The sequence below is a fragment of the Saccostrea cucullata genome, unplaced genomic scaffold (assembly GCF_032062105.1).
Source record: "Saccostrea cucullata isolate Sc308-1 unplaced genomic scaffold, CSIRO_AGI_Scuc_v1 ctg8670, whole genome shotgun sequence".
Classification (NCBI taxonomy): Eukaryota; Metazoa; Mollusca; class Bivalvia; order Ostreida; family Ostreidae; genus Saccostrea; species Saccostrea cuccullata.
Window position 1 is genome coordinate 52,296 of NW_026937219.1, and position 16,053 is coordinate 68,348.

The 16,053-nt window shown below is 33.4% G+C and overlaps 2 protein-coding genes across 2 annotated transcripts; both read left to right on the plus strand.

Moving 5' to 3' along the window:
- Window positions 1-98: 98 nt before the first annotated feature.
- LOC134247541 (uncharacterized) lies at window positions 99-9,329 on the plus strand. The gene is made up of 10 exons (XM_062729885.1): window positions 99-150; window positions 1,827-1,913; window positions 2,123-3,129; window positions 6,381-6,568; window positions 6,675-6,789; window positions 6,994-7,053; window positions 7,144-7,255; window positions 7,573-7,908; window positions 8,152-8,211; window positions 9,324-9,329. The coding sequence occupies exons 1-10, from the start codon at window positions 118-120 to the stop codon at window positions 9,327-9,329; spliced, it is 2,004 nt and encodes a 667-aa protein (XP_062585869.1). The 5' UTR covers window positions 99-117.
- A 2,759-nt stretch (window positions 9,330-12,088) lies between these two features.
- Window positions 12,089-14,680, plus strand: LOC134247538 (uncharacterized). The gene is made up of 2 exons (XM_062729883.1): window positions 12,089-12,223; window positions 13,054-14,680. Exon 2 carries the CDS (start codon window positions 13,055-13,057, stop codon window positions 14,372-14,374), a length of 1,320 nt encoding a protein of 439 aa, XP_062585867.1. The 5' UTR covers window positions 12,089-12,223; window position 13,054; the 3' UTR covers window positions 14,375-14,680.
- Window positions 14,681-16,053: the final 1,373 nt, after the last annotated feature.

The window sequence follows — 16,053 nt, forward strand, 5'->3', positions numbered from 1 at the left end:
GTTGGTACGTATAAACAAAGGAATTTAAAGTTAATTTGTGATTTTTCTAAATAATCATGTTTTGTTATGATTAATTGTCCATTGCTTTCCCAGAAGAAGAAAAAAGATGCATTTAAAATGGTGCCAATGCAACTCCGAGAAAGAGCATTAGTAAGTAAAATATGTATTTATACCAATATTTAAAACTTAACTGTTTAATTAAATGAATCAGGAGTGAAATTTGTTTTACAATTTAAGAACTCTTTATGGAAAAATTCCTTTTTTCACTTTTTCATTTTCTCTATTTTATTTGTAAAATGTGAACTTCAACATTTATAGTTAATTTAATTTTTAAATTCGGGACCAGTTTTTCTTTAGGATTCTTGTAATTAATAAGATGTTTCATCTGAATCTATATTCCACAGTGAAACAGTTGAAACAGTATTCCAGGGAACATAAATATTCAAATAAATAGGGCTATATGTAATTAAAAGGTTAAATATTGAAGAAAACAAAAGAAAATCACTTTTACTTTTGATAGGCGGAAGTAAAATACCTCAAGTTGTGTGTTTTTATCAATAAATTCATGTTATAAAAGAATTAAAAGATTCAAAGAGCAAGTAATGATTAACAAAGCACAACAATTAACATATGCAACATAGAGAAACTTTGTTTTCAATATTTTTTTTTCAATTAATCAGAATATTGTACAAATTTAAAATGTACATCAACTGAAACCAAAATATAACATGTATATAACATATACATGTAGCACCATTATTTAAAAGGGGGAGCCCCATGCGCGGATTTAGAGGGTGGATGGGTCCGGAAAAACCCCTCCCCCCTCCCAATTGAATTTGCAAAGTTTTAAATGCATATAGTTAACCAAACAAAAGTGACTTTTGATTATCCCTCCTAGAAATCACAGACCTATATGAAAATGGTATGAAAAGTGATAGGTATATGAAGCTTCAAGGTCAAGATGTAGTAAAGAGAGGTGCCTACAAATTTTGTAGTTTAAAAATGTACCATTTTGTACCAAATGTCTGATCTAGTCAATTTTTCAAGTTATTTTTAGCTAATCAAAACTCACTTTCAGGAAAATGTTTTTCTTTGCCATTCAACAGGAACCCAATAAATAAAAACAAAAAATAAAATTTAATGAGAAAAGTATTAAAAACTTTTAACTGTTTAATTCAAAACTGTTTCTTTTATAATATCAAAATTGAATATTAGTTAGATAAAAATGAATTTTTCCCTAACAAGGTGTCTAAGACAGATAATTTTTTTCTATCAAGCTGTGTAACTTTTTTTTTGGCTAGATGCTGCTTCAACAAGTTCAGTTTATTTTTAAAAAAGAGCTTCTCTGAGTAGAATTCTCGGCAGTTTTTTGAACAAAAATGTATATTCGTTTCTTTATTAAATGCATACAAACATCTTTTTAATAATCATAGAAAGAATTGACCCAGAGATAGAAACTTTTCAAAAACATATATAAAAATGTATTTTTTTACCAAAGGAATTTTGCCAATTTTCAAGATAATTTTTAGCAAATCAAAACGTAAATTTCAGGAAAATGTTTTTTTTTTAATTTTACAGGAACCCAATAAATAAAAAAAAAATTAAAATTTAATGATATATTTCGATAAAATTTTCACTTTTCAAGTACGCCCAGAATCATGCCATTTTTCTAGAGAATGTTTAAAAAAAAGCGCCCTTTTTGTTGTTTTTTTATAATATCAAAATTGAATATTACTTAGATAAAATTTATTTTTTCCCTTTACAAGCTGTCTAAGACACATAATAATTTTTTTTTCTTATCAAGCTGTTTAACTTCTTTTGGCTAGATGCTGCTTCAACAAGTTCAAATTAGATTTAAAAAAGAGCTACAAAAACGAATAGAATTGCGGCAGTTCCTTGTGAACAAAATGATGGTAACTATGGTTATTTTTATTACCCTTAAAACACCTTTGTATATAAAGAAAGCTAAAGTTATTGTACCAAATACATAATAAAATCCATATATAAATATCTTAAATTTTTTTTTCAAGAGGAATTTTGTCCAACTTTATCTTAAGATATTTGTATTATTAATCTCAATTCAAAACGTAAAATTCATTTTATTTTTTTTTTATTTTGGCAGATAGAGGTTGTAAAAAGTAAACAGATCCCTGATGATTGTATTGAGAATGCTGCTGGAGAGGTTGTAAAAAGTAAACAGAACCCTGATGATTGTATTGAGAATGCTGCTGGAGAGGTTGTAAAAAGTAAACAGATCCCTGCTGATTGTATTGAGAATGCTGCTGGAGAGGTTGTAAAAAGTAAACAGATCCCTGATGACTGTATTGAGAATGCTGCTGGAGAAATTGTAAAAAGTAAACAGATCCCTGCTGATTGTATTGAGAATGCTGCTGGAGAGGTTGTAAAAAGTAAACAGATCCCTGAGGACTGGATTCAGAATGTTGCTGGAGAGGTTGTAAAAAGTAAACAGATCCCTGATGACTGTATTGAGAATGCTGCTGGAGAGATTGTAAAAAGTAAACAGAACCCTGGTGATTGTATTGAGAATGCTGCTGGAGAGGTTGTGAAAAGTAAACAGATCCGTGATGATTGTATTGAGAATGCTGCTGGAGAGATTGTAAAAAGTAAACAGATCCGTGATGATTGTATTGAGAATGCTGCTGGAGAGATTGTAAAAAGTAAACAGATCCCTGATGATTGTATTGAGAATGCTGCTGGAGAGGTTGTGAAAAGTAAACAGAACCCTGATGATTGTATTGAGAATGCTGCTGGAGAGGTTGTAAAAAGTAAACTGAACCCTGATGATTGTATTGGGAATGCTGCTGGAGAGGTTGTAAAAAGTAAACAGAACCCTGGTGATTGTATTGAGAATGCTGCTGGAGAGGTTGTAAAAAGTAAACAAAACCCTGATGACTGTATTGAGAATGCTGCTGGAGAGGTTGTAAAAAGTAAACAGATCCCTGATGATTGTATTGAGAATGCTGCTGGAGAGGTTGTGAAAAGTAAACAGAACCCTGATGATTGTATTGAGAATGCTGCTGGAGAGGTTGTAAAAAGTAAACAGATCCCTGATGATTGTATTGAGAATGCTGCTGGAGAGATTGTAAAAAGTAAACAGAACCCTAAAAAGTATGGGCAAAATCCCTGATGATTGTATTGAGAATGCTGCTGGAGAGGTTGTGAAAAGTAAACAGATCCGTGATGATTGTATTGAGAATGCTGCTGGAGAGATTGTAAAAAGTAAACAGATCCGAGATGATTGTATTGAGAATGCTGCTGGAGAGATTGTAAAAATAAACAGAACCCTGATGATTGTATTGAGAATGCTGCTGGAGAGGTTGTAAAAAGTAAACAGAACCCTGATGATTGTATTGAGAATGCTGCTGGAGAGGTTGTGAAAAAAACAGATCCCTGATGATTGTATTGAGAATGCTGCTGGAGAGGTTGTGAAAAGTAAACAGAACCCTGATCATTGTATTGAGAATGCTGCTGGAGAGGTTGTGAAAAGTAAACAGAACCCTGATGATTGTATTGAGAATGCTGCTGGAGAGGTTGTAAAAAGTAAACAGAACCCTGATGACTGTATTGAGAATGCTGCTGGAGAGGTTGTAAAAAGTAAACAGATCCCTGATGATTGTATTGAGAATGCTGCTGGAGAGATTGTAAAAAGTAAAAAGATACTTGATGAGTGTATTGAGAATGCTGCTGGAGAGATTGTAAAAAAAGTACGAAAACAGATCCCCTTGTGATGATTGTATTGAGAATGCTGCTGGAGAGGTTGTGAAAAAGTAAACAGAACCCTGATGATTGTATTGAGAATGCTGCTGGAGAGGTTGTGAAAAGTAAACAGAACCCTGATGATTGTATTGAGAATGCTGCTGGAGAGATTGTAAAAAGTAAACAGAACCCTGATGATTGTATTGAGAATGCTGCTAGAGTGGTTGTAAAAAGTAAACAGATCCCTGATGATTGTATTGAGAATGCTGCTGGAGAGGTTGTAAAAAGTAAACAGATCCCTGATGATTGTATTGAGAATGCTGCTGGAGAGGTTGTGAAAAGTAAACAGAACCCTGATGATTGTATTGAGAATGCTGCTGGAGAGGTTGTGAAAAGTAAACAGAACCCTGATGATTGTATTGAGAATGCTGCTGGAGAGGTTGTAAAAAGTAAACAGAACCCTGATGATTGTATTGAGAATGCTGCTGGAGAGGTTGTAAAAAGTAAACAGATCCCTGATGATTGTATTGAGAATGCTGCTGGAGAGGTTGTGAAAAGTAAACAGAACCCTGATGATTGTATTGAGAATGCTGCTGGAGAGGTTGTGAAAAGTAAACAGATCCCTGATGATTGTATTGAGAATGCTGCTGGAGAGGTTGTGAAAAGTAAACAGAACCCCGATGATTGTATTGAGAATGCTGCTGGAGAGGTTGTAAAAAGTAAACAGATCCCTGATGATTGTATTGAGAATGCTGCTGGAGAGGTTGTAAAAAGTAAACAGAACCCTGATGATTGTATTGAGAATGCTGCTGGAGAGGTTGTAAAAAGTAAACAGAACCCTGATGATTGTACTGAGAATGCTGCTGGAGAGGTTGTAAAAAGTAAACAGATCCCTGATGATTGTATTGAGAATGCTGCTGGAGAGGTTGTAAAAAGTAAACAGATCCCTGATGATTGTATTGAGAATGCTGCTGGAAAGGTTGTAAAAAGTAAACAGAACCCTGGATTGTATTCAGAATGCTGCTGAGAGAGGTTGTGAAAAGTAAACAGAACCCTGATGATTGTATTGAGAATGCTGCTGGAGAGGTTGTGAAAAGTAAACAGAACCCTGATGATTGTATTGAGAATGCTGCTGGAGAGGTTGTAAAAAGTAAACAGATCCCTGATGATTGTATTGAGAATGCTGCTGGAGAGATTGTAAAAAGTAAACAGATCCCCGATGATTGTATTGAGAATACTGCTGGAGAGGTTTTGAAAAGTAAACAGAACCCTGATGATTGTATTGAGAATGCTGCTGGAGAGGTTGTAAAAAGTAAACAGATCCCTGATGATTGTATTGAGAATGCTGCTGGAGAGGTTGTAAAAAGTAAACAGAACCCTGATGATTGTATTGAGAATGCTGCTGGAGAGGTTGTAAAAAGTAAACAGATCCCTGATGACTGTATTGAGAATGCTGCTGGAGAGGTTGTAAAAAGTAAACAGATCCCTGATGACTGTATTGAGAATGCTGCTGGAGAGGTTGTGAAAAGTAAACAGAACCCTGATGATTGTATTGAGAATGCTGCTGGAGAGGTTGTGAAAAGTAAACAGAACCCTGATGATTGTATTGAGAATGCTGCTGGAGAGATTGTAAAAAGTAAACAGAACCCTGATGACTGTATTGAGAATGCTGCTGGAGAGGTTGTAAAAAGTAAACAGATCCCTTATGATTGTATTGAGAATGCTGCTGGAGAGGTTGTGAAAAATAAACAGAACCCTGATGATTGTATTGAGAATGCTGCTGGAGAGGTTGTGAAAAGTAAACAGATCCCCGATGATTGTATTGAGAATGCTGCTGGAGAGGTTGTAAAAAGTAAACAGAACCCCGATGATTGTATTGAGAATGCTGCTGGAGAGATTGTAAAAAGTAAACAGAACCCAGATGATTGTATTGAGAATGCTGCTGGAGAGGTTGTAAAAAGTAAACAGAACCCCGATGATTGTATTGAGAATGCTGCTGGAGAGGTTGTGAAAAGTAAACAGATCCCTGATGACTGTATTGAGAATGCTGCTGGAGAGGTTGTAAAAAGTAAACAGATCCCTGATGATTGTATTCAGAATGCTGCGAGAGTGGTTGTGAAAAGTAAACAGAACCCTGATGATTGTATTGAGAATGCTGCTGGAGAGGTTGTAAAAAGTAAACAGAACCCTGATGATTGTATTGAGAATGCTGCTGGAGAGGTTCTGAAAAATAAACAGATCCCTGAGGACTGGATTCAGAATGCTGCTGGAGAGGTTGTAAAAAGTAAACAGAACCCTGATGATTGTATTGAGAATGCTGCTGGAGAGGTTGTAAAAAGTAAACAGATCCCTGAGGACTGGATTCAGAATGCTGCTGGAGAGGTTGTAAAAAGTAAACAGATCCCTGATGATTGTATTGAGAATGCTGCTGGAGAGGTTGTTAAAAGTAAACAGATCCCTGATGATTGTATTGAGAATGCTGCTGGAGAGGTTGTAAAAAGTAAACAGAACCCTGATGATTGTATTGAGAATGCTGCTCGAGTGGTTGTAAAAAGTAAACAGATCCCTGAGGACTGGATTCAGAATGTTGCTGGAGAGATTCTGAAAAGTAAACAGATCCCTGATGATTGTATTGAGAATGCTGCTGGAGAGGTTGTAAAAAGTAAACAGATCCCTGAGAACTGGATTCAGAATGTTGCTGAAGAGGTTCTGAAAAGTAAACAGATCCCTGAGGACTGGATTCAGAATGTTGCTGGAGAGGTTGTGAAAAGTAACCAGATCTGTTACCAGTCTTTACAGGAGGTTATAGACGTGACCCCAGCTGTGTGTCCTGTCTATCTACATCAACCAGGTGAGAATTACCTACCAAAAATTTAGAGATCAAAGGTCATTATTTTAATGTAGATTATTCTTGATTATTTTGTAATATTTTTTCATATTTATATTTTTATATTTAGATGTGACCGACTCCTTGATGAGTTTCTTCTTAGCCTTGTTTCAGGGACTTCGGGTTCAGATGGGCATGGTCTTCCCAGACCAAACTAAACAGACATCTATGACCCTCTGTACACAGTGTGTATCTATATCATATATACCAAACATAGCCTAGTTTAAATTATCACAACTTCTATTTAGAAATATTTTGTTATATTTGTGTGGGTTTGTGTGTAATTTCGCATGTCTTAATATTTATGTAATTTTATTTGAATGTTTCTTTTAAATGCCCTTTATTACTTAATATTGTTCTGAATTGTGAGTAAATTAAAAATCTTTCAGAAAGCAGATAGCAGAAAGTATATGTCATGAAAGCGCAGCTGCCCATAGAGTTGTAGAGAAGTAAGAACATATTTATATATATTGAAGTTTATAATATTATTAGAAACAAATCACTTGATGAAGTCTTATGTAAAACTTTTTGTTTTGCAGGTTTCTTAAGATTTTTGAACTTATTGTGCAAGAGCCTGGGATAGATTTCAAAGCATTTTTACCAAATTTGATATCGATGTGTATGGATCAGATTTATCCAATAATAGCACAGGTAAACTATCTTTATAATGGGAAGAAAAAGGAGAAAATTTGTAATAGCCAGAAATGTTTAATATTCATAGGAATCTTTATACTTTTCCTCACATCATTTACAAAGTCATCATTTGTAATACATGTACATGTGTAATTTTTATGTGTCTTCGTATCTTTTTCAACAATATTATGTTTCATTGTTACTGTTTAAACTTTAAAGTAATTTCAAAATTTGACTATGTGAAAATTAGACGATTTTGGTTCATCTATGTTTTTTTTTCAAGTAATATGAGTTTTTATATTCAATATTCAGTATTTTAAAACTTCTTATTATAGCGTCCATCGCCTGGCATTAAAGCTAGTCTGTATAGATTAGTCCATGAGTTAATGATGAACAACGGGAGATATTTCTTCAAGGGCAGTGTACTCAAAAAATTAAGTGTACAGCACACTGCTCAGAATGACAACGGAGAGATTCAGAAGGCACAGGAGGTCAAAGACAGTGCTCTGAAGAAATTAAGTGTACAGCACACTACTCAGAATGAAAACCGAGAGATTCAGAAGGCACAGGAGGTCAAAGGCAGTGCACTGAAGACATTAAGTGTACAGCACACTCCTCAGAATGAAAATCGAGAGATTCAGAATGCACAGGAGTCTACTGCCATTATGCAGGTAAAGGAATTACAGGCTTCTTCATTTTTTTTACCTCTACTTGTCAGAGACCAGAAGAGCTTATGCTATATTAGTAAGGTATCCGTCGTCTGTTCTATTGTCTGTCCATCTGTCTGTAAACAATGTGTTAGTGGGTTTAAGTGTTTTAAAATGTCCCTGGAATTATAATTCTTTCATTATTCTTTCAACCTGAAGAAAACCTGAATGCTCAGTTAAAGTTACTGTTTCTTTTTTTCTTTTTAGGAGGAAAAGGAAGAGAAGATGAAACCGGTTCAATTGATGACAAAGCCTAAAAAATTAGGAGTATGTGTTTATAATATAGATACCTTAACTTTGTCAAGCTATAAATGATTAAAAATGTTAACATCGTCACATTCTTATTTGGAACAAAGATGACTTTTCCCCCAAACTTTTGAGGATTCCATAAAAAAAATCGATGGAAACTTAAGAGAATTTAGAGTTTTTAGACACCAAAACCCTTCCAAAGGCAAAGAACTGCCATTTTCATTGTTGTCAGAAATCAAAGTCACAAAATTTCTCCCATAACTAACCAATTAAAGAAGTTGATATAAATAGAAACTTTCCATTAATAGCATTTCATAAGAAAAAACAAAAAATGTTTAGATATTACAAACTAAATAAATTGTAGTCGTAAGTGTCTGTTTTAGATTGACCATCACATTATCATTTTAAAACCTGGATTGAAATTGATGTGTAATACATGATGCAACCATAGCTACCCTTAAGTTACATGTTCTTAATCCAAAAACGATGTTCTCTTAACTGATTAGTCTCCATAATGAAAAGCATCATTTTGCGCATCTGTAATTAGTGGAAAATATGAGTCGGAATTAAATGCGTTTTTATATCATATTTTACCATTTTTCTACCTTTCAGAGAATGAAGATATATTTAGATAATTGATCTTTAGAACATTTAGCTGTGTAAAAGGAATGATGATAATTTTTTGTTTTCTACTTTTCAGAGAATGAGAAGAGTAGCACACTGGTTGAGAAAGAATTTTTTTAGTTGTGGTGGAGGAAAATCCAGTTCTTAAAGTAAGTTAATATTACCTTTTCTGTGGCTTTCTCAATCAATTATTTACTCTTTATCTGTTCTCATTCAAAAATTGATAGTTGGATAATTACTTGCCAATTACTCGGCATTAAAAATAAGGCCAAGTAATAATATTTCATAAAATGAAGGTGTGACTATGCTCAAGAAATCTTAGAATTTCGACATTGTAATGGACAAAATATAAATTTTTAAAGCTATGTTGATTTTCATGGATAAATGAAAAGCTCGTTGTCTTCAACAATCCCTATTTACCAGCTTTATCTTCTTTGTGTGTGCCCCCTTTCTCTCTTTTATGCTTTAATTGTTTATGATACAGTTGTTTTCTTTTTCTTTTTCAGGTCTGAAAAAAGACGCCAAAACACCTTTATGAATTGTCATGTTTACTAAGTTAAAAATAATATATTTGGGACCCAGGAGGGGACACCCGAGCTATTTTTACAGGTTTTGATTTTTTACTTTCCCCATTTAAAACCACGAAATTGTAAATTCATCCATTATAGCTCCGTTGTCCTCTCCTGTCTAAATTCTTGTAAATATTTTCAATAATCTATGTAAAGAAAAAAAGATGTTATTACATGTAGTAGTGTAAAGTTTTGAATAAAAAACAGTTGTATTATAAAACTATCGAGTTTGATTTTTTTTGTTCAATTTTGTCTTTATTAATATATTTGAAATAGCTAGATGTAGCTTATGTCAAATTTATTTGTAAATTCTTTTCAATACTTTCCCAATCAATGAGGCTCGTGATTTTAATCCGGTTTCTGTGGTGCTAAGTGGATCAGTCTCTCTCTCTCTCTCTCTCTCTCTCTCTCTCTCTCTCTCTCTCTCTCTCTCTCTCTCTCTCTGTGTGTGTGTGAGAGGGTGTGTGTGTGTGTATGAGACCTAAGTTCTTGTCTAAGGGCACAACACACTACAAAAAATTTCCACAGCATGGCTTGAACCAGCGATTGCAACCTTTTGGTTACACAACAACCGGTTTTCTATAATAAATGAACTACAGTTTACTGCTCACATTCTTTTCGGGAAAGAATATTTATATAACTACTGCACAGTATTTCCTTCGCCGCGTTTTTTTTTCATTTTGTCCCCAAGGCATCTCATACATAACAGAGCTCCTCTTGCCAAATAAGTGGAACATTGCGTGTCCTGTGCGATATTCAGGATCGTTAACATTATAGTCAATTGATTCCCAACATTATCATTAGCAGTTTTATTTGTTAAAAGTGATTAGTGTCTTTTATCACCAATGCCACAATATAGAAGCTAAAATCATGGTGCATTTAGAAAGGTAGTTGGGAGGGGGGGGTGTTCAGGGTGCAGGAGAGCCATCACCATTTTTTCGGAAAGTTATTATATTTTTTTAAATTTAGACTTAAATATCTAATGAATTGCTGGTCCCCCACTAATGTATCTTAATCCCACACGATAACCGTACCTTAGCCTTAACGGAAAACCTGAAGTTAAAAGAAATCTTTTTTGTTGTGACTTCAAAATATTTTACAGCTGGTACATGTATTCTTCCAAAAAATGCATAAAATGAATCAGTCAAAACAACGAATATTCAAAAACAGCTCACAGACACAAAAGGGTCACATTATCGATAACATGTATGCATATTAGAACATAGAAATAGGAAAAAAGGTGACTCGACCCCATATTTAAAAAGAAAAAGTTGTAAAGAGGGTCCAGACTCCAAGTGCCTGTGAGAAAATGCCGCTAGCCCGGCCACTTTTCAAGAAATGTACTACAAAAGAACCAAGATTATTTTTTTTCTCTTTTTTATCAAAGCAACTAAAATTAGATTTTTAAAATTCCAAATATGTCTTTGATCCCCTATTTCAGATATCAATGTTCAACTCCCATGAGTACTTTCAGTACTTTGATCTCCTATTGCATTCAGCTACTAGTAGGACTTCAGCAAATGTAAAGAAGAAGGTGGCGAACCGTTAATTGCTATCATTTACATTTAATTAATGAATCATAAAATAAAACAATTATTGCTGGGGGGTTCAGTCAATATGATAATTTAGCGACCTTTGAAGTACAATATATACCTTAAATCGGGGTTTTTGAATTTCATTCTTCTCATGTAGCATAAAATCGAATTGACCATACACATGTAACAGCAATTTTGTTATATATACACATTTGTGGAATGAAGACAGTCCAAAATGTTATGGGAACTTTTACCAACTTTTTTTTTAAAAAAGTTTTCATATTCAAATAAAAAATAGTTTATTTTATTCAGAAATTTTGAATATGTTTAACATCATACGAGTGCTAGCGCTACGATATTTTTTTTATTCTAAATACTAGTAAGCCTAAGAATTTTAAACTGATGAAAATAAAATATCGGCTCAACCAAAATATAGGGTACGTGAACCATTTTTTTTTTTATTTTCGTTCAGGTATTCTTCATTTTAAAAAGTTGAGTAATATGAATTTTGACTTTGAAATGTGCCTCTTGTTGCATTGGTAACAAAATTGTAATAGCGAGTAGTCTTCAAATTTTCGGAGATAGTAATTCAGATTTATGCAATAAACTTAAATTTTTATGAGCTTTAAGAAATAAGCTAATATTATCATAACCAAAACAATCTATCAAATTACTACTAGTAAGTAATTGACGAAAAAAATAATTTATTATCAATTTTGAAAGGTACATTTTATTAACAACGTGAAACTAATCACTTGTGTTAATTCACGAAAAAAAATGCAGCAGGGAAATGAACTTATGTTATTTATTCATATAAACTTTCCAAATCGAATTCAATTTTGTTTTAATTTTTCACATATCATTAAAATAAAAAATCCCATGAACGTGTCTTTAAATATTTATTGTAAGAAAAATACTCATACTTTAACTGATTTTAGAATCGAGTCTTTAAATAGTAAAGAGACACTTATTTCTGACACAAGAAAATGCCACATCGATGGGGAAACGCTTAAATGATATGATTGGACAACTTATGATCAAACCAAATTTGTTTATTCCCCTATTTGTTAATTTCTGTGAAATTAAAGCTGGAGTATTTAGAACACTTTAAATTTTTCAGTTACCAGATGTTTTCTACAAGATTTCACATTCTTGTATTTCCTTGAACGAAGACAGTCCTTTTTTCAGCTAACAACAAATTATGGCCGTTCATGAAATTAAAAATACGATTCATTGTATTTTACCAAATATTTGGAATTTACAGCTTTTATGGCAGCAATATAAATTAACAACATAAATCAGGTGAGTGACATTTGTTGATTTAAACTGATCTTGAAAGGCAATGGCTGCTTAGTGAGTCGAGTGCTCACTTAATTTGAACATGTATATACGTGTACATGTAGGTACCAACTATTTTTGTTTTATTATTGAAATCGGGAAATCGTGGATTTTCGTTGACAAATGCTTATCACCTTTAAATTTATTAAAGGTGTGCGTCTTTTGCACGTGATATTAAAAACCGAGGTAACATTAGAAATCGAGACAGTTTGGCTGACCTTTAATTCTAACTAATTACAATGTCAAATTTTATAAATGATTTATAATATTATTTTTTTTTCATAATTTCAAAGTATAATAATATTTGCTTAAACAATTTGAAACTTTCTTTTAAAATAACGGCCGGTAATTTCCGTAAAGTTGAAAACATGTCGAAAATGCTTCTGCTGCCAACAATAGTCTGTATATTAACTCACTTGCATCAAAAACTTACATAGCACATGTTCACAATTTAAGCAATTTTTAATATCTTCATTTTAAACATTTATATACATATTTCACATTTGAAGAGATAATTTAAAGCCTTATTATGTGAAAAGAAATATAAAATTTAGCTAAGTAGGCATTTTAAAATTTTTATTTCATACAAAACATAACCACACTAAAAATGTTTTTTTTAAGTAAATTGATTTTCTCATATGTTTTCTATTTTGCTTTATTATTCTTCTTTCTTCATTTAAAGATTGGACCATATTTCCCGTTTTTCAGAGATCCTGTATTAAAAAGTAAAATTTTTTTCTTTTATGATTTTAAACTATTTTGCGTCTTTACCCTTCTTCTTGCTTAATTTACAGAATGGACCACATTCCCCGTCTATCAGAGATCCTGTATTTTGGTCTGTGTGCTAAGATTGGGACACCGACGGAAGTGACCATCAGAAGGGACTTGATGGACATGGACGACATGATAAAGGAAAATATACATACCGGTAAACATAAATGTAGAGGAAGACTAATGTTAAGCGGTAGTAGAAGAGAAGGATTCAGGTTTAAAACATCTGACTGGGATTACATGTTGTGGACGTGTGACCGTTATTTTTTGATAAATGACATTTCTCAGTTGAGGGATTATGTTCCATCAAATCTTGACATTGTTCTCATGGATGACACGGATACACCACCTGGATTTGTTAGACTACAGCTTCTTACACGTCCTAGATACGCTTGCTTTTCACTAGTTCCTTTAAATGATCGGGTTTACATTTCAAGCTTATTCTGGAGGCAGCTAGCCCTTAAAAACTCTTCTAGATCTATAAAGTTTCAGAATGTTCATGAACATGGTCCATGTTGCAGTGGTTACCTGGATGAATCTACTGAAGTTGACACGGCGCTTTGTTTTGCCTGCAAATATTGGCCACGTGGTACAAATCATTGGACCGAAAGATGCCTTAGACACAAATGGCCTCCTGCAAGTGTGCTTAAAGATATCTTAAACGATAATTACCACTGTGTAGCTATTGGAAGTAAAAGCTCTCCTATTGCATATACGCTAGATTGGAGGTTGTCCTTTTCTCTTGCCGAACAAAAACTAGTGTTCACTATGAATCATACACAGTTTATATGCTATGGACTCCTAAAAATATTTCTCAAAGACGTAATCAATAAGAACGTGGAAGAACCATTACTGTGTTCTTACTTCATGAAGACTACAATGTTCTGGTTAATACAGGTCGGACATATGAATTGGAGTCCTAACAATTTACTGGAATGCTTTTGGATGTGCTTTAAATACCTCGTTCAGAGTGTAAACAGTGGCAAATTTGCCAATTTCTTTATTCCACAGAACAATATGTTTATGAACAAGGTTATCGGCATTGCACGTGAGTCTTTATTAGATCAACTTAACCAGTATTACAGAATGGGCTTACCCTGCCTTCTGCTTAGTCCTACACTCAAATCTATACTAGAGCCAGCCCTCAGCCGTCCATGTAGTATTCAATTTACTGGAAATGTATGTTTCGAAATTGGATGTGCGTGTCAAGATTTGTGTGCAGTGGATAATCTAAAAGAAATTTTTGTAAATAAATATTTTTTTATTTTTAAAATCTGTGGACACATTGTTAAATTCGTCACTGTCACCATACAAATCCTTAACATTACAGTGGTGTACAGCTGATGTTCTTGCAGTGACCGCTTTTGTGATTGTAAATTATTCATCACATTCTAAAAATAAACAAATGTATAATTTGGGAAAAATGCTGTGCAACATGTTAAAATTGTCGGCAGGGATAGGTACCATCTCCCATTCACTGTATTTAGCATTCTATTACTACAGGACAGGTAGATACAATAAAGCACTTGGTGTTTCTAATCTGATGAAACGAAGACTTTCAGAACACTTTATTTTGTATAACACCAAACCAGTAGACAGAAACAGATATAGTGAAGAAATAAGTAATTTGTCTTTGTCTAGAAAAATGAAAGCCGCCTGGGTTGTGGATATTAAGTACAGCTCCGTGTAAAAATCATGCAAAATAGGCAAAAGGTGATATATGAGGGTTCTCAGAAATTGATGATTTTCCACACATAGATTTCCCTTGCACTATGAACCATGTATGTAAAATAAAAAATGTTTTGATTCATGGTTACTATGGAAACGAGGGTAAAGAAATTTCCTTAGCAACCAGCCAATTTTCAGCTTGGATGGACGAAAAAATTCCTTATCTTTGGGGTACTAATTAAATGTAATTAATAGAGAAATTTCTTTTTTATTGCTTTTATTCTTAAGATAAACATCTTAAGTGCTTTCACAATAAAAAACATAGAAATAAGATTTAAGATATTTGTATGATAGATATGGGTATATATACATGTTTTCCCTTTTTTGCTGACTCAGCAATTTCCTTGATTTTGGAATTTTTCGGTGTCGAATTACTCAAATGATGGACCTGATACAGACATCGTGTGTATAAAATGTAAAAGCAGAGGACTTGTTCTTTTAGAATTTGAATTCAGAAGCGTATAATTTTTTTAACTTCCTATCCGTTGCCTAGCAACAAAAATGGATGTTTTTATGAATAAAAAGAGACAATATGTAAAATCCCGAAAACATACACCACATAACTTTTTATTTTTAAATTCTGAAAACAAATTTTACAAGAAATTAAATTTTTGAGATTTTTCTGCAAATAAGGGATAATTTTACAATTTCATATCTCCAAGGTAACAGGATTTTCTCCTTAGCAACACATCATAGAACGATAATTTTAGCACATTCATGCACAATTGTTAAAGATTCTTCAATCATCTTTTAAAAAATGAATCAGGCAGATTTAAAGAAAGCAATTAGCATCTTATTCAATTCTTTTTATTACTGGATAATCCCATGGCAACGATTTTGAGCACATAGCAACCAATATAATCTATATCAGGCACGTAGCATCGTTTTTGAAAGTGGGGGGCCAACCAGAGAAAAATTTTTTTTACTCACCTGGAAAAGTTGACAAGCAAAAAAAAAAAATGATTTTAATAAAAAAACGAAACTTAAAAGTTGCCCAAACCCGAAAATCCTATTTCGTGGAGGGGGGGGGGGGTAGTAGCCAACTTACTATCACTTCCAATTTTTCTCCCTACAATCCTTGATATCACTATACTGTGGTATAAAGTGGGGGAGCCAACCATCCTTTCAATGAACATTTACTATAGTAAAGGTAATGTTGGGAAAAAAACTGCCCCCCCCCCGGTTGCTACGTCCCTGTATATAAAAGAACTTCATCAGTTTTGGTATACAGAATCTAGTTCACGGAACATTGGCATTTAAATGATTGCCGGTACAAAATATATACACATGTAAAT

Excerpts from the sequence above, each read along its gene's own strand:
- LOC134247541 (XM_062729885.1), top strand. The coding sequence starts at position 118 with ATGGTGCCAATGCAACTCCGAGAAAGAGCATTA. Across the intron at positions 1,914-2,122 it reads TCCTTGTGAACAAAATGATG|ATAGAGGTTGTAAAAAGTAA; the intron begins GTAACTATGGTT and ends TTATTTTGGCAG. Across the intron at positions 6,790-6,993 it reads TCTATGACCCTCTGTACACA|AAAGCAGATAGCAGAAAGTA; the intron begins GTGTGTATCTAT and ends AAAATCTTTCAG.
- LOC134247538 (XM_062729883.1), top strand. The coding sequence starts at position 13,055 with ATGGACCACATTCCCCGTCTATCAGAGATCCTGTATTTTGGTCTGTGT.